Source organism: Anabas testudineus, chromosome 7, assembly GCF_900324465.2.
Source record: "Anabas testudineus chromosome 7, fAnaTes1.2, whole genome shotgun sequence".
Classification (NCBI taxonomy): domain Eukaryota; kingdom Metazoa; phylum Chordata; class Actinopteri; order Anabantiformes; family Anabantidae; genus Anabas; species Anabas testudineus.
The window spans coordinates 13,119,529-13,141,429 of NC_046616.1; the positions used below are offsets into that span (position 1 = coordinate 13,119,529).

A 21,901-nucleotide genomic window follows, 5' to 3' on the forward strand; every position below is an offset into this window, starting at 1 on the left:
ACTGGAAAATACTGTGTACAAAACAATATTAATATTGTTTTTGTGTTGGTTCATTCATTCTGGCCAGTTGCCCTCATATCCCACGCTGCTCTGCAAAGACCTTCTTCACATAGAAAGGTCGTAGGCAGTCCAGACATCACTTGAGGAATTTCATAACAAACTCTGCTCTCAGGGGTCAGGAATGATGGGGGAGGAGAAGGGTAAAGATTCCCTGTGAATTCCCGTGCAACATATGTAATCTGGTCAAAATCAAAACTAAAAGCTGTGTCATCCTCTTGCTGCGTCATGCTGCTGGGTATATCTTGTTTCTTATTGATCATGCACAGCGTGTATAGTGGAGAGTGAGAAAGAGGGAACAGCTGGGAAAGATGCCTGTGCTGTGGATCAATTCTTGAATTCAGCTCCTCTCATCTCTCTGTTGCTCTTTTAATTCCCAGGTGACGGAGAAGCTGCTAGAGGTGGAGAATGAGACAATGATGAAAGTTGCTGATCTGGAGAAGCTGCTTCTTCAGAAAGATAAAGACTTGCAAACAATACGGGTAAGCTAGCCTGCCAGTCACAATGATGTAATATTGTTTGCCTGCTTTGCACCAGAAAGGCTTCACTTGCTCTGTGAATGCTAGCGAAGATCAGTTTCAGATGCTTGTAGCTAAATTGCTGTGAAAGCAAATTAGGTCAGTAGGAAACAGGATGTCTGTTTGGCTTGTAGAGTCATTGTGTTGTGCTCTCTAATGCCCCCTGGTGACTACTCAGGAGACATACGAGTCGACCAACACCCAGGTCAACACCCTGAGAAGGATGATCAAGGAGAAGGATGCTGCCTTCCAGAGGCACTTCAACATTGAAAAACGGCTGCTGGAACTCGAACAGCAAGGCACCATCCGTCTGCACAAGAAACCTGATGGAGACATTGCAATCGAGCCACTCGGCGCGGGTAGTATTGGCCTTGGGATCCCTCTGGGTGACATCAGTCAGCTGTCTTTAGGTTCAACAGCAGGGTTAATAGAACCAGGAGCAGCAGACCCCAGCTTACCGCCAGCCAGTGAAGCTCCTCCACCGCCTCCTCCACCACCACCGCCTCCCCCTCCCCTGCCATCTGCCTCAGGTGACAGAGCATGACTCGTAGCGGTAACGTCTGGTGACACATGTGAAAGTAAACTCAATTTGACTATAGAGTCTCACAGCAGGTTTATTTTCAGTTCCCTTTTTTCGTGCATTCGTGCCAAGCCAGGTGATGGGCCACAGCAGTTTTCTTCTGCCCCAGACAGGAAAGGGAAACACAAGATTGGCTTCCGTTGTGCGTGTGTGTGTGTGCTTGTGTGTAGGCAGGTTGTTTCTGTCTCTTAGCAGTTTGTATCTCTTATTAGTAACTGTATTTAACCATGAGGATCACAAAAATGTAAAATCTCTACCTCTAACTATAACTGTCAGATCAGTATCTCATGGCATATAAAACATAGAGGTTACAAATCATGTAAGACAAGCTTTTAATAAGTTAGATTAAGTATTAGAGATAATGAAGGAAGAATAGTGAAAGATTACAAAACACAAAAAACAAATAGAACCTCACTCTCATATATATATATATAGAGAGAGAGAGAGAGAGAGAGAGAGAGAGGTTTTTTTTTGTAGATTTTTTTTTTGTGTTCCATTAAACAAAATTTAATGTTGTATTCTACATTAATTATAGGGACGAGTGCACCAGTCCCACCACCACCTCCTCCTCTCGCTCCACCTCTGCCAGAAGCTTCTCCATCGGTTATCCTGAGCTTGGGTCTCTCAGGTGAGAGCGGAAACAGAATGACATTATTTTGTTTTATGCATTAGCTTCTGCACTTATTATTCTACTGCAGATGGCAGAATAAAAGTTGACACTTTTATATATTTTACAGCAATCAGAATAAAGAAGCCCATCAAGACCAAGTTCCGCTTGCCTGTGTTTAACTGGACGGCCTTGAAGCCCAATCAGATCAACGGCACAGTCTTCAATGAAATTGATGATGAACGTGTGCTAGAGGTAAATCAAGCAGATGAAGCACTCTTTTGCTGTCGTGTCTTTTCAGATGCTGAAAACGGTGTTTCAAATGTCTCTAAAATTTAATATTCACAACTAAACATAAGGTTTTAAATTCAAATTTTTTTTATGTGAAGTTGATTTTAACCCTCAAAACCACTATTAGTGTTTTCATGCCATCAATATTGTTCACAACAAGTAAGTAAACTGTCACTCATCTGCAGGAGCTTGATCTGGAGAGGTTTGAGGAGCTCTTTAAGACCAGAGCCCAGGGTCCAGTTGTGGATCTCTCCTGTACAAAGAGCAAAGTATCCCAGAAGGCAGCAAACAAAGTCACCCTTCTGGATGCCAACCGGTCTAAGAACTTAGCCATCACACTGCGAAAGGCTAACAAGACCACAGAAGAGATCTGCAAAGCAATAGAAAAGTATGCCTTTGCCATGAACATAAACCACCTTTCTGAACCATATACGAGGTAGAACAAGTTACAAACATTTGTGTTGTTTACTCAGGTTTGATCTCAAGGCCTTACCTGTCGACTTTGTGGAGTGTCTAATGCGTTTCCTGCCCACGGAGGCGGAGGTCAAGGTGCTGCGTCAGTATGAGCGCGAGCGGCGTCCACTGGACCAGCTGGCGGAGGAAGATCGCTTTATGCTATTATTCAGCAAGATCGAGAGACTCACACAGAGAATGAACATCATCACCTTTGTTGGGAACTTTGCAGACAACGTCAACATGCTGACACCACAGCTCAATGCAATCATCGCTGCCTCTGGCTCGGTCAAATCATCACCAAAGTTGAAGAGAATGCTTGAGGTAAGCGTCCATTTGAACCTTTGTTTTTATAGCTACACAATATTTATTATTTTCTGCTTCTTTATTCATTCTTCTGGTTTACAACAGATAATCTTAGCCTTGGGAAACTACATGAATAGCAGCAAACGAGGCTGCGTTTATGGCTTCAAATTACAAAGTCTTGATCTGGTGAGTAATAAGTGACCAGTTTATTTGCTACATCGATCAACTCCCACAAGCCTTTCCTGACAATGCCAATGCCATTGTTTCTATTTTGTGTTACACAGCTGCTGGACACTAAGTCTACAGACAGAAAAATGACATTGCTCCACTACATAGCTCTCATTGTGAAAGAGAAGTACCCTGAACTGGCCAACTTCTACAATGAATTGCACTTTGTCGATAAAGCTGCAGCAGGTGAGTTTGCACAAAGCATCATTATTTTCAGGAAGCACATGGAGCTCCAGCGTGATACTGAAAAGTGAGTTATTTTTACTCCTTTTTATGTTAAAAAAAATCTGTGAATAAGACATGTTCTCTGTTGACTGTGTGTGAAGTATCTCTGGAAAATGTGCTGCTGGATGTCCGAGAGCTGGGGAAAGGCATGGACCTGATCCGGAGAGAGTGTAGTCTACACGATCATTCAGTGCTGAAGGACTTTGTTCAGGCCAGTGACACACAGCTGGACAAACTGCAGAAGGACGCCAAGGCAGCAGAGGTATCCAACGCTGGCCTCATCTCTTAAGTATCCCCTGGAAAATATGAAAATAGACTCGAAGCAACACTTCGAAACCACACGCAGCTCACTCACCTCTAACAAACAAGTCATCATTACTCCTGACCTGACAATGTTTACAAACATTGCTTCCTCTCTGGCACTGTCTTCCCTAATTCTAGGAAGCCTTCAACAATGTGGTGAACTACTTCGGAGAGAGCCTCAAGACGACTCCACCCTCGGTGTTCTTCCCTGTATTCGTGCGCTTTATCAAGGCTTACAAGGTAAGGATGACAAGCAGAGGCAGCATCTCTGGATCTCTCCTCACTTCTCTACAGACAGGGTGCAGTTTTCTCGGTGGTTAACTGGGAAGTTCCCTGGTTTGCCTCACAAAGAAGGGCAGAGTTTTGGCTGCCTGTGTGCCACAGGACGTGGCGCGTAGTCCGAGGCCAAATAACAGGAAAGGCCAGCTGGGTCTCACTCTAGGGCTGCAGCTGTGGTGTTTAGCGTGTTCCCTGCTCGTCACACACCCTCCCTCTCCTTTACCCCAGGACAGCCTCGCCCAGCCCCACCACACAGCACATTTCCTGAGATTGTTCTCAGTGTGGATTTATGGGATCTGCTCAAGGAAATCGGCAGCACAAAGATTTCTGTATCTGTGTCTGTCTATGGGCGACTTAAAGAAATAGTTACATACTTAGCAGACTCGTTTTCTTACTGAAAGTTTGATGAGAAGATCAATACCACTGTTACCTGACTGAGAACAGGGGAAATATCTAATCTGGCTCTGTTTAAAAGTAACAAAAAGAGCTGTAGGGATGCTGTTGTCAAACATCAACAGAGTTTCTAGTCTGTTGCTTCATATGAAACATACAGAGATGCAGGTGGACATACAATCTTCAAAACGCCATTTCCATGATGTCAAGCAGATACTTTCAGTGTGTGTACTTAGTATTAGTAGAAGTAGTTCTTCTGCAGAAGATAACATTATTTTTTTTATTTACATAATTGCTTAGGTTCATGAAAGTGTGATTACTGTTTATGTTCAACTTTTGACCTGTTTTCGACTGTGTTGACGTTGCTGATTTATTACAGCTACAATTTCATGTCAGTGACTTGTCACCTTTTTGTCTTCTCAACAGGATGCCTTGGAAGAGAATGAACAGAGGAAAAAGCAGGAGGAAGCAATGAGAGAAAAGTTACTGGCTCAGGAGGCTAAACAGCATGACCCCAAGGTACAGTCCGAGTGCACATGACTGAAATAAGTAAAAGTTTTCAGAAGTGTACTCAAGTTTTTTGGTGTGGCAGAAAACACAGTGAACAGTACAAATGTCCTCTCTGTCGGATCAGGTCCAGGCCCAAAAGAAGAGGCACCAGCAGCAAGAGCTGATAGCTGAGCTGCGGAGGCGGCAAGCCAAAGACCACCGGCCTGTGTACGAGGGCAAGGATGGCACTATTGAGGACATCATCACAGGTGGGCCAGACAGCAGCCTAAAAACACCCCACACAGGTGCCAGCAGCTCTGGTTGTCCCAGGTCCAGGATGACTGTGGTCATTCACTGCTCAGCTCCACTGAAGTGCACCTTGTGCTACGTGGTCCAAACACCGGCACAGCTGGAGCACAGCACGTAGCAGCACCACAGTTGCTAGTTATTCTATGACGTGCTGTTTTGTTAATTCTGAAAACACTAAAGCTGTTAAACCTCAGTATGTAGATAGATAGTCTGAGATGGGCAGTTTTATTTTTAATATACATGAAATTCACTATGTATGATCTTCTTTTACAGGCTTCTTATTTAAAGTCACTATGTGTAGATACTTTATGTGATTATTGCACTTTTTAAATTTCTTTTCATGATGTCTTAGTAGAAAACGTTAAGAAAATACTACTACTGGGGGATTGAGTGAGTTTATTTCCTGAGGGACTTATCAGACATCCTAAAATCCTATATAGGGGCTTTAATCTGAGAAAATAAGCAGGATCTCAAGCCTCAGGAAAGTCTATAAGTTAACTGATGTGTTTGTCACTAATATTAAGCAGTGCTTAAAAGACCAATAATATAAATGTGGCATTGAAGTTATTTTAGTTCTGTTAATAATGCTAATATGACACTACTATGACAGATTTAACTGTCCTCATCCTTTGTGTGTCCTAATCGTATTAAAAAGCACCTGAGGGATTTATGAGATTTGCTTCCACAGTGCCGCGCTACGTGCAGCACAGCTCCAGTTTTCTCAGGTTCATCACAGTCTGAAGAGTCAAATATGAGGGTGGCTCACTGTCCCTCGCCACCACAAATGCAGTGTCTCGGGTGTGATATGTTTTCTCTCCTTCCCCCTCCTCCCCCAGTACTGAAGAGCGTGCCCTTCACAGCCCGCACTGCTAAACGCGGCTCACGGTTCTTCTGTGAAGCCAACCTCTGTGACGACGCCAACTGCTAGCCCTTCCCCCCTAATGCCAAGGTTGTCCAGGTGTCTCTTGTACGCCTCCTGACCACTGTGCATGCAGCATGATGCCTGTCACCTACCCCCAACCCCTACCACTGCAACGACTGTGAACTAACTTGGGCCATCATTGGTTGTTTGTGTTCTACTTGAGACGACTCCTATCAGGTGTCTGGTGATAGGAGTCAGCCAAACCTCTTTGCTTGACACAGAGCTACACGGTGAAAACAGAGTTGCACAGCGTGGCAACATATTTTGTGTGTGGAGAAATATGTTGATACACACCGTGCATTCTGACATGACTGTGATTAAATTGTCAAGTCAGAAATCATGCATGACACAAAGGCTGTGCGTTATTATGGCATATTTCTAATTTAAGCCTTTTCAAGAAGCTGAGTTCAACAATCTTAACCAAAAGAGGTTTGGCTTATTTTCTGTCTTTTATAAACAGTGCCTTGTTCCATGAGACTAACTTGTTTGGTGTTGGTTTTCCGGCTAACATGTGACTCTTCTTTCCTCAACCACCATTGTTTATTCTACCCCCCTCCAGCTGAAAAGAAGATTAATGACAGTATTTCCCACTCCTAAGAGAGGGTAAGAAAGGTAGCCTGGCTGAAAACAGGCCTGCTTGGGCCTCCGGCCCTTGTGTGCCGCTACCGTGATGTCAGCTGCTTCAGCTAGTGCTTATCTTTCAACAACAGCCATTCAAAGATGGAATCAGCTATATGTTTAAAGCAAGTCTTTGCCTCAGTGCCAAATCCTCTGCAACATATTTTTCAGTTTTCAGTACAATTAAATATTATCATCATCATCATCATCATCATCATTCTCACCCCTCCCGTTACGTGTTGCATGTTGTCCAGTGTTTATTTACCTCTCACCTGTCAACAACGTCCGCCATGTTTTGTCTTTGCTAACTGTTGTCTGCAGTGTGCTCAACAGCTATTTGGTCAACAGGCTCTAAAAATAAGATGCACAGTGAGACATATATAAACACAATCACCGTCACTTTAGCAGCACATGCATTTTGACTGTTTCTCCACAAACTGAAGAGCTTGTTGACCATGGTACTGTAACTGTAGTAATAATGGCTATGTGTTTTGTACTGCTGCATTATTAGTGATACAAATTTACAATGGCAACTTTCCCAAAGCCTTGAGTTTTACTGTTTTGTGTATTGCAATCTGGTTAAAATGCAAGGCTCTGGAAATGTGTCATTGAGAGTCTATTCTGCACTGTATATGCCATTATGTGCTTATTTTATATTTCCAATACATAATTAAATTTAACCAGAGAAGTTATAGCAGATTGTCCGTCATTGTTTGACTGATATATACCACAATATACATTCAGTTGGCAGTTTATTAGCTAAAACTAATCCAGTCTAAAACAACAGTCTAACAATAAATCCCAACGTTGAGTTTGTGTTCTGTTTTAGAGATGTTGATTTCACTGTGTGAGGATATTGTTTGTGCTGCTGTTGAACTGCATTACACAGAGACGTGTTATGTGTTATTTTGCTTACCCCTATACGGTGGCCAAAATAATTAAAACACTCCAGTTTATTAGGTGGATCTAATAAAGTGGCAACTGAGTGTATGTCTGCTATATTTAAGACTTAGAAAAAATAATTTAAAGTTAAGTAGAAGCAATTGTGCACTTTGACCTTTTGGTCCTCTAACATGTGTGTCCCCCCCCCCCGTCTCTCACTCCTTTCTCCATGCCTACTCACAGATCTCCGAAACCAGCCTTTCCTGCGAGCTGACGCGTTGATGCGGAGCGGGTGGAAGAGACCCTAAACCACTTATTCGTCACTTATACTCCCCTCCCCATTATAACCTTCTTCCCTGTGTCCCGATGGTCCATCTCAACCCTGAGGCTGCAGATCACAAAGACTGATGAAAAGGGAGGACAGGACAGAGCCCTTGTTTTAGCTGGGTAATTTATTTATTTATGGAGGCCCTTTACAGCCACTTAAAGTGAGCAGGCAATGTTACAGAAGCACAATGGGTTACTCCTCTCCCACTGCAAGCACGACTTTCTCTGCTGTGTTGGCACTGAGAGCTGGAGCGGAGGACGACTACATTCACACAGGTGATGTGAGTTGAGGAGCTGCAGACCGCAAAGCAGGAAGGTCGGCGTTACGCTCGGTAACAAACGCCTGCTAACATGTGGATGTTATTCCCAAGCCTGTTAATTTCCTCACATTATGCAGTCACAGCAGGACTTGAACTGGGAAACAGCCAACTCTGCTGCTGGGACGTTCGCATCTAAAATGTTACTTCAAGTAAAAGAAAAAGCTTCAACATTGTAATGAGATATTTGGGGACTGTTTCCTGACATGAAGCCAAGTCAATACATTCACTTAAGACTCAACATTGACAATGTTTATTTAGTTTTCATCTATCTGGATGCAAAAACTCTCTGTCCTACAGCGACATTTTTCTGGAAAAGCTAGCCAAACCAAAATTTCTCTCCATTTCATGTTTTGCTTAAGAAGTGCCTTTCTGTGTAAACAGTGTTATTTTTTTTTTATGAGTCAGCCATAATTCTTTTTTTTTTTACATCTTTCATTTGTTAAAGATTGTATTTTTACTGCCTTGTACTACAACATTAGCCTTTTAATACTGACAACATACAGAATGCAGAAGTTGATATTTCCAGTTTTAAAGGCATAAACAACTAGAAGGTGTGAGGAAAGACTTATGGGATCCACCTTTTGTCTCTCTAGCACATTGTAACAGTTGACCCAAGAGTCATTATGTCTTTGTGCTTTGTCGGAGTACTTGGTAAAAACTGAATGTTAATCGCCTTGACAACACTTTCTGTCACACTGTGAGTGACACTTGGGAAGTGACACGTGTATGGAGAAGGTTCCACGTGGCCTGCTGTTTAAAGGCTTAGATGATGTTAACGTGCTATACATGTGGTGATGGATGAAGGATGTTCCTATGGGGTCTTATGTTTATAGTTTGTTATTGTTTTTTTTTTTTTTTTAATCCTCACAAAAGAGATGATTATTTCATTCTAAGACAGAAACTGTCTTCTAATATGGCACAAAGGGAGCATACATCTTTACACTACGTAATTTGGCTTAACATTGTATCAGACACTATTCTTTAAGTGGACATTTATACTAATGTACATTGAAATCAAGACATTTACCTTTTTGAAACAATGATCTATGATATTGTCTATTGACTGAAAGATGACACTTCTGATTAATAAATGAGATGGAATAATGAAACTTAGACCAAACTGTGACTACAATGCAGCATGTAAGCAAAGTGGTGGTCTTATTTTGATGAAGCAACATTCAAAACAAGCTGTTTCTACATGGTCATGTTTTATATAGATATTTTTTTACTTTATATGTTATTTTCTGAAAGAAATGATGAGTGACTCCACTTCCTGTTCATCTTTCCAAAAGACCCACAGAGCCATTGTACATTTCTACTATAAAAATCCATTTAATTTCTTATATCAAAAGGAAACAGAATCATAAAACAATCAGAACCACAAATATCCATGCGGGTTTTTACCACCAAAAGAACTTCTCGAACTGAAAAGTGATTGTTCTAATTTACGTGGTCAGGTGATAAAATCTACCAGAGCAGGATGTAGAAAACCAGAACCAAAAAGTAAATACTGTTAATAAGTGAGGGGCAAAGCCCAGAATGTTTCCCCTAGGATGGCCAATTAAGAGCACCATGCAGAATGATATGGCAGGTATGGCTGATGAGCTCAGTTAAAAGCAGCATGGTGAGCAGTAAGACGAGGAGAGCAACACTGTGAGGACTAGAAACCAGGCTGACAGACAGACTTTAGCGTTAGCAGCAAAGCAAAGGAATGAACAAAGGAATGCTTATCAGGAAGCTGATCAGTCTCCCTCCTGAGCCAGCACTTAACAATGAGCATTAACCTAAATGACCTGTCCATGAAATTACATACAAAAAGAAAAAAAAAGAAAACTCAATCTCCCACAGACGTACATACCATCAAATGGTCTCCCTGGCCTTTCCTGAAAGTACATTTACAATCAAAAGACAAGGAACTGAAGCTACATGTAACCATTCTCAGCTAATTCTTTGCCGTAAATAGTTTTTCAGTGATGACTGGAAATTCACAAAAGTTTGCTGTCACCCCCCCCCCCCCCACAAAAAAACAAAAAACAAAAACAAAAAGACTATCTAGAAGTTTCTAGAAGCACAATCCAGCTCCTGCCCAAGGTGTCCTGCGGTAGGCTAAACCAAGGCCACGAATATCCATCCCAGACTTTTCATCCTGGAATGTGGATTTTATTACAATCATCTTCTTCCAGCGCACTCACACACCAACTCATTCATTGCTGACACAAGGTATGTCAATTATACAATGAATTAAAAACTAAATGTTAAAAAGTACAGACTGCTATTTGTTACTGATGTTTGTATTCCTGGGTATATTTTCAAGACACTTTGTTAATAGGTTTATATATATGCAAATATATATATAACTTTAGTCTGTGCAAGGAGATAAAAGACAATCACTTGAATGTAGTTGTTTGAGACAACAGAACAGACACCGTCTACGATGCAGAGTCCTCCATGTGTACATGTGCAGATAAACAATTTCTTATTTCTCCCTTTAGACCTCCAGCAGCAAACGTACATAATACACATAAGTGTGAAAGACTAAGCCGAACCAGCATCCAGGAAGCATTCATAGTGAGAACTGACGCTTCTCTCTTTCATTAAAAACAAAGACTTGGCAACGTTTTATAGGATGGAACAATATTCTTTTTTTTTTCCCCTATACAATTCATACAAAAATAAAAAATTTTAATTGTTCCACTGCCATTTGTATGTCTCTATCTTTTACATTTGCACAGAGGTAGTGGCTATATGGGTGAGAAGGGAGGGAGAGTCGTGAGGAGGAGGTGAGCAAAATTAAAAAGAAGAACTGAATAAATGTCTATAAAATGGTTCCTTTGTCATCACCAGAGGCTTTTTTTTTTTGTCAAAGAACAAAATATAATACTGCAATCACTTAAAAAAGTAGTCCTTCATTTTATACATTTTATACAGTGTTCTCGCTTTTTTTTTGTTGCTTTTCTTTTCAGTTGGTAAAGGCATAAGATGATGGAGCTTGTGGCTCAGCACTGGGTTGGGCAGGGCAGTATCGGCAGAGTTCAATTCTTGCCAAGCTCTACGCCAGCGGGTCGCTCATGTCCTCATCGCCCTGGGACAGAAGCTCCTTCTTTTCATCTGTGCTGGCCAGAGAGTTGCGGCTGTTGTGGGCGCCCATGTACAGGGTGGCATACACTGGGTTGGTGAAGTTGGTGGGCTGTGGAGCAAAGGAAATTACATGGCGACTCAAACAGCATGTGAAAGGCAGAGAAGCATTTACTGCACACTGCAATGAAATAAGGTTCAACTGACCCAAAAAACAACAACAAAACATTTTCCCTCTGTCCACTACAAGCTTTGCACAACGTTTTGATTTGTTGCGTGCTGCACTTTTATCATATCCTACAGCGTGCCTTTGGCTTTAAGACCCGACTGCTGTGGCAGGACAGATCTGACTAACAGAAATGTCATATTTCCATCATGTTTGACTAAAGCTCTTCAGTCATATCATCTCATTGTGCTTCTTCTTCTGCAGTGGTTAAATTACACTACTGCTAATATTAGCACAAACGTTGTGGATGAATACACATTAATTACCATTTTCATTTGCCAGACGTACGGGCATTTTTCTCAAACCTACACTATTACATTTGATTGGAAACTGGGTTTGTGGAACCTGACAAGTCTTCGAAAGCCCTTTTCCTCACCTCTGCCCTACTCAACAGAGTGAAGGAACAAAGCCTTCAGACACAATTGTTCTTTATTATCCTTTATTTAATTCAGTTAATAAATATAAGCATTTAGTTTGACGTTTAAACTTTGTTTCTGCTTTCAATGTGTCTTTTTAAAAAGAATGTCCGAGCTTCTTTGGTTAATCAGAAGACCTCTTTTAGAACAGCTTTTATTAGAAGAGGGACCTTCTACCAAGTCAATGGCGGCATTGCACGAAACTCCATTCCACCTAGTATCACTAAACCTGGGCTTATAAAGCTGAAACTATCTGCATGACTAAATATTACTAGGACTGAGTAAGACGATACAGTATGTATCGTATGTATGTTTCACTGCGTTACCTTGTCTGGGTCCAAAGCAAAGTCTGGATCGAGGAGCTCCCCAGCATCATCGTCAGGGTCTCCTTCATAGATCTTATAGGCAGGGTTTCCAATCTCAACATTCATGGCTCCATTTGTCATTCTGTGGTGCTGGAAGCCCTTTGCGCTGCAGACAGACAAAGACAAAAAACAAAACATGTAAGCAACAGATTTAGAGCCTTGTTTATAAGATAATTTGGGGAGAAACCATAAATTAAACAGTGGCTAAAAAGCACCAAAACTTGGTAAAAACCAGGTACTGACTCAGCACCAGCTACACACAACCAAGACAACACATATTAAAAAGTCGTCAAATTAGCTTTTTGGTCAAAAAGCCATTTGATCAAACACAGAGAATATACTGCAGCATGTCTACTGTGGAGAATGCTGGATTTTCACGTTGCAAATATTCGTCTGCTCGCAAGCATTTCAACATTTTTTGCTGATGCACAATTGTATATTTCACTATGCAAGCATGTAGCCTAACATTTACACATACAGACAAGGGAATGTATGGAAGTGCAAGAAAGACAAAACTGTCTGGTTGCATCACTGGCAAAGTTGCTTCAGATAAGAACAGGTCCCTGTGTTGCTGAGCGGGAAACCCCGCAGAGAGATGGCAGGCGAGGACAAAACTGATTTCTTCATTGACCAACAGAATGGACAAATGGACTGACAAAAAGCATGGACAATCTGGCTGGATATTAGGGAAGGGAAGGGACAGGTGAATTATGTAACCCTATAAAGTTACCGCAAGGACTGAGAACGTGATTTGCCCGGCCATAGAGACCTGGGAGACAGGAAATAGATGGTTATCAAAAGGTAAGAGAGAAAGTGAAGCTAGAGAGCATAGGTGTGAGGACCAGATGAATCTGGAGTTTGACTAAGAAATCTCTCAAACCAAGACCTACCCGCGCATTCTCCGCTTGTACCACAAGATGGCACCAACCACCAGCAGTGCCAGTAACAGCAGCAGAAGCACTGGGATGACAATGGAGGCAGTACCTACAGAGAGTAAATAATGTAAGCAAACAGGACCAAAGTGCATGTTTTACGAACAATATACCGTGTCGGGAACTCTGTCTGTGACTTACTTCCACTGGAAGTAGGATAATCCACAGAAGTAGCTGCAATTTCACATCTGTATCCTGTCCATGCAACAGGGCACCTGTACACACAATGAGTCTGTTACAATGTGTGTGTGTTCATGTGCAAATTTGAAAGATAGGAAAAGGCAGAAAGAAACGTCATATCTTACTTGCACTGAGGCAGCAGTGTGCGAGAGTCAACAGAACACTGGCCATTGGTGCAGTAGTCCAAACAGGAGTAACAGCTGGGTTGGGTCTGACCGTTAGGACAACTACACACAGGTACACAAACAGATAAATAAAAATGAAATAGGTTGCTCAGAGAGTCCATGGTTGGAATGATGATTTTTTTTTTGGTCACAATGATTACTTTCTAATCAGTGTGGCCTGTGTGTCTAGATTAATGTCCTAGTAGATCAAAATAGATGTTCCAAATCAAAATCTAATTTATTCTGAGCAGAGTGTACAGTCATACAGTGTACTCACCTGCAGGAAACCTCTCCTGAGGATGACAAACACTTGCCCGTTCCGCAAAACTGACATTTGTCCACCTCGCACAGATATCCGATGTACTGACTTGGGCACAGACACAGCTTGGTGCCGTTTGAGGTTTCTAAACAGGTTCCACCATTCTGACAGACCCCTTCACATTTGCCTGGAGATATGAGAAGTGCAGAGATATGAGAGAGTGCAGAGAGCTGCCATGTTATGCTCTACAGCAAGGACTTTTTACTATGAAAATTAAAGATTGTTTTCATTGTTTGGTTTGTTTTACACATGCCTCTTGTTCTTCACTATCTAGCACATAACAAAAGGCTAAAAATCCCATACATTTACAACAGTGCAACAACATCTGAAAGTGCTGCCACTTACTGTACTGGCACTGATCTCCTTGGTACTCTGATGGGCAGCGACAGGTTGGCTGGTTTCCCATGCTGACTGAACAGTTGCCACCGTTCAAGCAGTAGTCCTGACAAGTGTGACGGTTGCAGGTGGGTCCGGTGAAGCCTTTGGGGCATCTGCATGTTGGAGCACCTACAACACAGGTAGAATATGAAGAGTTAAAAAAAATCTAAGACCACTGGAAGTGCATCTGTTTACAACATATATAATTTCAGGATCTTTACCCAATCTCTTTGCTCTCATCTAAATATTCATGCTGGATTTACATCTTATAGATAAAATCAAGTACTAGCATGAAGTAAAACTATTCTAACAAGTTTGCTTGGCCACTTGGATCAGTGGCCCAAGTTACTTCACAGAGCAGAATATTTAGAAAAATGTTTACCTAAACTCCAGAGAGGCTAGGGCTTCCCCACCTACAACTGCTGTAACAAAACTAAGAGTCTGCCACCATACTTGCACTATACGATTTCATGTCCATCCAACCAATAACTGATGATTTTTAGTCCACTTGACTGACTGAGTCACACACTAACCTGGCTAAAACTCATCATCACATGGTTTATGTTTGAGGCTCAGAAATACAGAAACTTTGTACTGTATATACAATGTGTTCTACTTTTACCTGTATGAGAGGCAGTGCAGGTGCCTCCGTTCTTGCAGTAGTCCCTGCACTGATTGATCTCACATCTCTCTCCAGTGTAGCTGGGTTGGCAGCGACACTTGGCCACCTGATGGGCATTAAGGAAGCAACTCCCGCCATTCTGACACTGAATATCACAGGGCCCTGAGGGGGGAGCTGGGGAAAGGGAATTCCATGATGAACAAGCTTGTAGATGTAAACTAACCAGGGATTTGTTAAGTGAAAGTAGGGAGAGTGTTTTTGTTAGGTTGCATGTGTGTACAGTGCGGGCATGTATATGTACTGTAGGTGCACTGCATGTGCAGACTTACAGAATGGTGACTGGGTGGGGCTCGGTCTCTCTGAACATGTGCCGTTGTCAGCAACGTAGTTGTTAGGACAAGTACACACTGGTCCACTGGGGCTGAGCAGACACAGCCACTCGCATTTCTTCCTGTCACATGGGTTAGTCACTGGTCCACAAAGAGACAAGATATCAGTAAGAAAACTGATTCGAGCATGTAATGTGTATCAAAAAGATGGGGCAAATTAAGAAACACTATGCATGACGCTCACTCTCTGGTTGCTTGTAACGGTGGTACAGGACTATGTCAGTAGCGTGGTTGATGCCTGTAGTGAGATTCTCCATGGGGCCTTTGCCAAACTTGTTGACCCGGAAGACAAAGTTGTTGACATATGTGACCCCGTAAATGTAATCCTCAAAGATATCTATGCTGAATGGATGAAGCAGGTCTGGAAATAAGGAGAAAGGAAATGAGTCAAAAGAGAATGCAAACAATGTGATAATATCAGGTTTCTACACTTTGAGGATCAATACACTTTTGTTTTCACTCAACTGTTTTTGATGCCAGAGGCAGCAATGACAGGATCTGAGCCATCCAGACGTACACTGCCAATCACTGAGAGTTTAGCATCTGCCCAGTAAAGACGCTCGTTGAAGTAGTCCACAGCCAAACCTGAACAGGCAGAATGGAAAGGGCTTTTAAATGATGCAGATTAAAAGGCTATACCTGTGCTAGGCCTTCAGGATTAAGATAAATCATGCAGTACTACTTCAGTAACGACCTGTGGGCCACTGGATATTCTCATGGACGAGAGTTTGCCTCAGAGTTCCATCCATGGCAGCTGTCTCAATTTTAGGGTGGTTACCCCAGTCTGCCCAGTACATGGTACTGAAAGAAAACAGTTTGAACATACAATTACAAAACATATGAGAACAAAACAAGCTGGGACAGTATTCGTATACTTCATGTGATTGTTCCACTGAAGCCACATACCCTCTCTGTGGATCCACTACGATGGCGTAAGGCTCGTCTATCATACCAGAGATGAGAGTCTTGCAATGTTGGCCCGACATCTGAGCCACTTCTATTACATCTCGACCTGAGTCGGTCCAATACAGGTTACCAGCCACCCAGTCCACTGCTATGCCACGAGGCATCTTCAGTTCTTTGATCTGGAAATAAGCAGAAAGCATTTACAGGATGATTGTGTATGTGTGTGTGTGTGTGTGTGTGTGTGTGTGCGCTGTGTTTGTAGCGGTAAGGTGAACAGTTCGAGTCTCTGCACACATTTGGCCAGCAGTACCTGCAGGTTGGTGATCCTGCCCTCACTCTGCCGCCGGTTACGGTGAGAGTTGGAGTTGGGGGACGATGAGGAGGATGTGGACAGTCCTGGAAGTTCGTAGGAGGAGATGCGGCCCGTGTGCCAGTTGGTCCAGAAGATGCGGTTGGTTTTGACGTGTAGGTCCATTGCATCAATACGCACACTGGCATCACCCTGGAAGATCTGCTCATAGCGCCAGTTGGGCATACCGGGATCCAGGCTGCGGATTTCATTGTCATCAGCTATGTAGAGAATCTGTCGACTGCTATTCATGCCTGAAAGGAAATGAGCAAAGATCAGAAAGATGCTAATCGCTACTTAAAGGTTAAAAATAACCAAGGAGGAAAAGCTTCATAAAAAACAGATGACGTTTTAGTCCTCACTGTCAGCCTTGCAGGTGCCATTGATCCTGGTAAAGTACTTGTGGCAGCTGCATTTGTAGGAGCCTTTGGTGTTGTTGCAAATGTGGGAACAGATTCCAAATTGCAGACACTCATTTTTATCTAGAAAATGCAGAGACATAGTTAAATATTATTAGATAGAAAAATGTGACACCACAGCAACTTCAGAGCAAACATTTTCCACATTTTAAATATCTGAAATGGGTTGTTATTTGTCATCGCAGGTACATTGTTTTGTGTATGTGTACCTCCACACGTGTGGTATCCGGTCTTCTGGAAGCCTGGTTTGCAGGAGCAGAAGGAATCCGTGCCATTTGTTACACAGTGGGCTTCATCCCCATCACCACACTGTGTCCTGTTACTCCTACAGTCATTTAGTTTTATGTCTAAAAATACACATTGAACAAGTGAAAGTTCTGTTAGTAGACAGATTTAAAAACTGGAGACAGTTGTCAGTTATGATAAAGAAATCAATAAGTCAATATGACATAAAGCACCTGTCTTGCAGTTGATCTCATCAGAGCCGTAGTCCTCACAGTCATTAAAGAAGTTACAGCGCAGATTGGAGCTGATGCATCTTCCATTGGCACACAGGAACTCATCCTTCTCACACATGGGAGGGGGGGCCTCTGCAGGCATAACATTATAACAATTGATCAAAGTCGAAGGGGAAGTCAGAGTTTTCACAGTAACTTTTAAATGACTCCGCAACTTACGGCAGTTCAGTTCATCTGACTTGTCGCCGCAGTTATTAACACCATCGCACCTCTTCGACACTTGCAAACATACACGGTCGTTTTGGCAGCGGAAAACTCTGGTGGGAGGACACTGGAACTTCCCTAAGAGGCAAACACAGAAAAAAGACAGGAGGAACAAAGAAGGCAGAGGAAAGAAAAGAGGTCAGACAAATAGATCAAAAACATTCCAACACTTGTGCGATTCAAAGGCTGCACTCACTGCATTCTTCAGGATTTTCGTCAGAGTTGTCCCCACAGTCGTCTTCTCCATCACACTTCCAGGCAAGAGGTTTACATAAAGTATTGTTACACTGGAACTCATCGAGGGGACAGTGACGTCCTGCTGAGAAAAACAGGAAGAGACAATCACAGATTTTTCATACTGGAGCCTGACACATCTTCTTTTCATGGCCTTTAGCTTTAAGTTGTGTTTATACAACAAATGTGTGAACACTCCTATCACAAATTTGTGTATTTAAAATGTCATTAATTTTTTTATAGGGGCAATTTTGCAAACATGATAAAAGGTAATTTACTCTAAAAACAAGACAGAACAAAAGACAATCATACACTTACCTGTACTGCCACAATTCTCCTCATCACTGCCATCCATGCAGTCGGGATCAGCATCACACCGCCAGCGGATGGGTATACAGTGTCCGTTCTTACACTGGTACTGGTCGTTGTCGCATTTCAGATCACAACCGTGCTGAGGAAACACACAACCGAGGATCAGCTTTTATTCTTACTGAGTACTGAATATAATTTACTATTATTTCAAAATAATGTTAAATGTTTCATTAACACCAAACATATACATTCCCACACCTCATCAGATCCATCAGCGCAGTCGTGGTCTCCATCACACTTCCACCTTCCAGCAATACAGCGGCCGTTTGTGCAGGCAAACTCACTTTCTGAACACTGTCGAGGCACTAAAGCAGAAGAAGACAGACTCATGTTGATGACAACAATGGTAAACGCCTTCAACAGCACAAACATAAGGCCACACTGTGCAATGTTGATCCCGTCTGTGACAGATGTTGTCAAAGTGCTGCTATGGATATTCATATGGCCATGATTTTTTCACACAATTTTTGGATTGCTATATTTAAAACAATGTGTACAATGCTAATTATTTGCATTGTACTTATAGTGTTTATAACAGCTTTACCCCAGCATGCTACTTACTGAAAAGTGGCATGTTGGGAAAACACAGAGACCATTCTGCAGGTATAATGATAAATTATATATTTTCCTGCCACCACAAGACTAACAAACTTTAAAGAAGTAAAAAAAAAAAAAAAAGACAAAACAAAGTAAAACTGCACAAACACAAGTGTTGTAACAAAGACACAGACGGCAGACAGTGCAGGAGATGATGTGAGAGACTAAAAGATATTCAATAACTCTCAGCGACATTTATTGTGTTTTTCTAGATTTTATTTAATCAAAAAAGCATTAGTCTTTTGCAGAGGCAAAAGAATGGCTGTATAATTCTGCGAAATCAATCAATTTAAATCTCAGGTTGCAGCCTCTCACAGATCATCAGCTGTAGGTAGGAATCACAGTGGGACAGGAGAATGAGAGCAAAGTCAGCGTGTGGAGGTGAAACTGAATATGACAGCGATTCACATATGAAGGTGGAGTAACTTACCTCTGGCTCATGCCAATAGGATAGTATGAAATTAAACAAATATCAGATGAGGTGAGATGCATCAGAAATGACAGTGAAAGGAGAATAATGCTGAATAAGGCGATTTAGTAAGCACAATTAATAAGCTTAAGGTGCAACATGAATATGTTACCAGTTAGCAAGGCACGGGCATGAGTGTAAGTTACAGTGGACAAGGTGAGATAACAGATGATGACAATATATAGTGTAAAGACATTGTTTCCAGGCTCAAAGTGACACGTACTACACTTGTCTTCATCCGAGTTGTCTCCACAGTCGTTGTCATAGTCACACTGCCAGCGGCCCGGCACGCAGCGGTTGTTCTTACATCTAAACTGGTACGGCTCACATGTCCTCTCAGCTGTGCGATTTATAGAATATGTTATTGTTGAATAAAATTAAAACAGAGAAGAAACAAAACATCACGATTTGGAAACATCAGCCAGTGTAATATCACAAAGACCACATTCTTACCACACTCCTCTTTCGGTTCATCTGACGCATCCCCACAGTCGTCCTCGCCGTCACACTTCCAGCGAGCAGGAATGCAGCGCCCAGAGTCTTTACAACGGAACTCGTCGACACCACAAGTCATCTGAGCTGGGGTGGAAAACATTTTGGGGGGGGGGGGTTACATTGTGTGCTAATCATGATGATTCATAATAAACAAAATGCAAAATAAGATGGGAGTCCTACTGCAGTTGGCAGGTTCATCAGATCCATCCACACAGTCGTTGTCGCGGTCACACACCCAGACGCGGGGTATGCAGCGTTTGGTGATGGCACACTGGAACTGGGTGGACGCACATGTGACCTCAGCTGTGGGACAGAATGACAAATCTGTAGTTGTTGTCTCAAACATAAAATGAAAGAAAAAAATGATTAAATATTAGAATTATATTAATTATGATTCTTAAAAAACAAAGCTTCTACTCACGGCAGTCCTTCTCGTCCTCTCCTTCCCCACAGTTGTCCTGGCCGTTACAGCGGAAGATGCCGGGGATGCAGCGGCTTGGGTGGGAGCATTTGAATTGGCTGGGCAGGCAAACGTGTATATCTGCAGAGAAGCAATGAACCAAACAGCAGTTATGACGCTATTCTATAAGCAACAATCACCTGGTGATGGTGCCATACAGAAAAGCTTGCAGCATCATAATATGACTGGATGATTTTTCAACATTTGCATCAAAACACACAAACATACCGCAGTTGGCCTCATCTGAGTTGTCCTGGCAATCGTTGTCTCCATCACAGATGTAGGCGGGGTTGGTGCAGATGCCTGTGCCACATTGGAACTGTCCCGGTCGGCATTTGAATTCGGCTGTTAAAGAAAGAAAATGTGGGTTTACGCTGGCAACGCTGAACTTACACTTACTAACTTAGATTAACATTTTCATCCTGCAGAACTTCCCCTTTATGCTGAGTTAAAACTGAACTTAATCACAAAGATGACCCATGTTTGCATGTTATCAAATACTTACGACAGTCTGCTGGTTCGTCTGACCTGTCCCCACAATCGTCCTCCGTATCACATTTCCACCAGAAGGGAATGCATTTATCGTTTTTGCACACAAACTACAGCAGGAAGAAACAGATTAATCAATGGGATTGAGAGGTCAACACCAGAGCTCCATCGTCTTGCTACTGTAGCACTGGCACACAGCCGGCTATCAATAGACAATCAGCAGTTGGAAAAACTGTTTGATAACCAGTTTATCAAAAAAGCCACAGGACATAGACTAAATCCACTTATCAACTGCAGTCATTCCTAATTACATTGGTGATGTTTAGACGGCCTTCCTACCTGGCTGGCTGTGCAGTTGGACATACAGGTACGCTGATCTTTGGCAAGGTAGAAGTTAGTGGGACAGGCGCACTTGTAGCCTCCACCAGGAGACAGGAGACAGAGGTTGCTGCAGCCACCATTGTTTGTCTGACATGGGTGGTTGGGCACTAAGAAAGACATTAAGTGTTTTAACCTCTGACTGCTACGTTTGCACCATATGACAGATGTTTTATGATATTTGATTTAAGATCAAATGGGGAATTGTGTGTTTTCTGTGAAATTCCCATTGACCCATTTATTTCCTTATGAAACAACTTCAGTGTGTCTCTTACCCTCAGGCTGGCGATAGGGATGGTATATATGGACGTCCATGGGTCGGTGCAGGGTGCTGATCAGGGTGGTCTTGTTGGTACCCAAAGTCTTGTGGGCTCTGTTAATGGATTTTGTCTCCCAGTCCGTCCAATAGATGTACTCCTCAAACAGAGTCATGGCAAAGATGTGGGGGATGTCATGGCTGAGAACTGTCAGGCCACACGCAAACAATAAATTAATCCCATTGTTTATGAGAAAAAGAACTGAATAAGTCATAATAACAACTTTAAACCATTACCTAAAGTAAAACGTCATATTTTTCTACAAACTCTCCACTGTGACTAGATAAAATTGCATCATAACATTCCCAACAGACAAAAGGACTTTTAAGCATTGACATGTGTGTACAACATACATGTGCTACTGTCTATTTGAATGAGTCTCAAAAACAGGTCATTTATAATGTATGTACATTTACATTTACATTTAGTCATTTAGCAGACGCTTTTATCCAACTTACAAGTCAGTACAAGTTACAAGGGTAGGCAGGGCAGCGTATATTTGTATACTTATTTTCTCATTT

At 42.2% G+C, this 21,901-nt stretch overlaps 2 protein-coding genes across 10 annotated transcripts in view; one reads left to right on the forward strand and one right to left on the reverse strand.

Annotated features, from left to right (window-relative positions):
- Nucleotides 1-10,134, forward strand: part of fmnl3 (formin-like 3) — a 29,657-nt gene extending 19,523 nt beyond the window's left edge. For 2 of the 7 annotated variants that reach the window (XR_003299259.1, XR_003299262.1), the window contains 13 exons: nucleotides 438-539; nucleotides 754-1,105; nucleotides 1,691-1,783; nucleotides 1,893-2,017; nucleotides 2,239-2,441; nucleotides 2,527-2,830; nucleotides 2,918-2,998; nucleotides 3,097-3,226; nucleotides 3,367-3,527; nucleotides 3,707-3,808; nucleotides 4,667-4,759; nucleotides 4,875-6,563; nucleotides 7,704-7,759. Coding sequence is in view for 4 of the 7 variants with exons in the window: in XM_026367454.1 (XP_026223239.1) it covers nucleotides 438-539; nucleotides 754-1,105; nucleotides 1,691-1,783; nucleotides 1,893-2,017; nucleotides 2,239-2,441; nucleotides 2,527-2,830; nucleotides 2,918-2,998; nucleotides 3,097-3,226; nucleotides 3,367-3,527; nucleotides 3,707-3,808; nucleotides 4,667-4,759; nucleotides 4,875-4,998; nucleotides 5,875-5,966 (1,962 nt within the window). In the remaining 3 variants the exon portion in view is untranslated. Of the gene's footprint in view, nucleotides 1-437; nucleotides 540-753; nucleotides 1,106-1,690; nucleotides 1,784-1,892; nucleotides 2,018-2,238; nucleotides 2,442-2,526; nucleotides 2,831-2,917; nucleotides 2,999-3,096; nucleotides 3,227-3,366; nucleotides 3,528-3,706; nucleotides 3,809-4,666; nucleotides 4,760-4,874; nucleotides 6,564-7,703 lie in introns of all 7 variants that reach the window. The other 5 variants (XR_003299260.1, XM_026367454.1, XM_026367453.1 and 2 more) reach the window with 5 other exon arrangements.
- A 1,022-nt stretch (nucleotides 10,135-11,156) lies between these two features.
- Nucleotides 11,157-21,901, reverse strand: part of lrp1ab (low density lipoprotein receptor-related protein 1Ab) — a 76,097-nt gene continuing 65,352 nt past the window's right edge. For 2 of the 3 annotated variants that reach the window (XM_026367451.1, XM_026367450.1), the window contains exons 61-89: nucleotides 21,339-21,527; nucleotides 21,025-21,173; nucleotides 20,702-20,795; nucleotides 20,425-20,541; nucleotides 20,158-20,277; nucleotides 19,917-20,039; nucleotides 19,695-19,820; nucleotides 19,465-19,581; nucleotides 18,374-18,480; nucleotides 18,122-18,254; nucleotides 17,766-17,888; nucleotides 17,525-17,647; nucleotides 17,306-17,437; nucleotides 17,057-17,194; nucleotides 16,791-16,910; nucleotides 16,390-16,682; nucleotides 16,080-16,258; nucleotides 15,868-15,974; nucleotides 15,639-15,758; nucleotides 15,358-15,534; nucleotides 15,114-15,254; nucleotides 14,785-14,958; nucleotides 14,130-14,291; nucleotides 13,743-13,911; nucleotides 13,427-13,528; nucleotides 13,263-13,336; nucleotides 13,080-13,173; nucleotides 12,151-12,295; nucleotides 11,157-11,294 (exon numbers count right to left, since the gene is read on the reverse strand). In XM_026367451.1, coding sequence (XP_026223236.1) covers nucleotides 11,157-11,294; nucleotides 12,151-12,295; nucleotides 13,080-13,173; nucleotides 13,263-13,336; nucleotides 13,427-13,528; nucleotides 13,743-13,911; nucleotides 14,130-14,291; nucleotides 14,785-14,958; nucleotides 15,114-15,254; nucleotides 15,358-15,534; nucleotides 15,639-15,758; nucleotides 15,868-15,974; nucleotides 16,080-16,258; nucleotides 16,390-16,682; nucleotides 16,791-16,910; nucleotides 17,057-17,194; nucleotides 17,306-17,437; nucleotides 17,525-17,647; nucleotides 17,766-17,888; nucleotides 18,122-18,254; nucleotides 18,374-18,480; nucleotides 19,465-19,581; nucleotides 19,695-19,820; nucleotides 19,917-20,039; nucleotides 20,158-20,277; nucleotides 20,425-20,541; nucleotides 20,702-20,795; nucleotides 21,025-21,173; nucleotides 21,339-21,527 — 3,986 coding nt within the window. The remainder of the gene's footprint in view (nucleotides 11,295-12,150; nucleotides 12,296-13,079; nucleotides 13,174-13,262; nucleotides 13,337-13,426; nucleotides 13,529-13,742; nucleotides 13,912-14,129; nucleotides 14,292-14,784; nucleotides 14,959-15,113; nucleotides 15,255-15,357; nucleotides 15,535-15,638; nucleotides 15,759-15,867; nucleotides 15,975-16,079; nucleotides 16,259-16,389; nucleotides 16,683-16,790; nucleotides 16,911-17,056; nucleotides 17,195-17,305; nucleotides 17,438-17,524; nucleotides 17,648-17,765; nucleotides 17,889-18,121; nucleotides 18,255-18,373; nucleotides 18,481-19,464; nucleotides 19,582-19,694; nucleotides 19,821-19,916; nucleotides 20,040-20,157; nucleotides 20,278-20,424; nucleotides 20,542-20,701; nucleotides 20,796-21,024; nucleotides 21,174-21,338; nucleotides 21,528-21,901) is intronic. The other variant, XM_026367452.1, reaches the window with a different exon arrangement.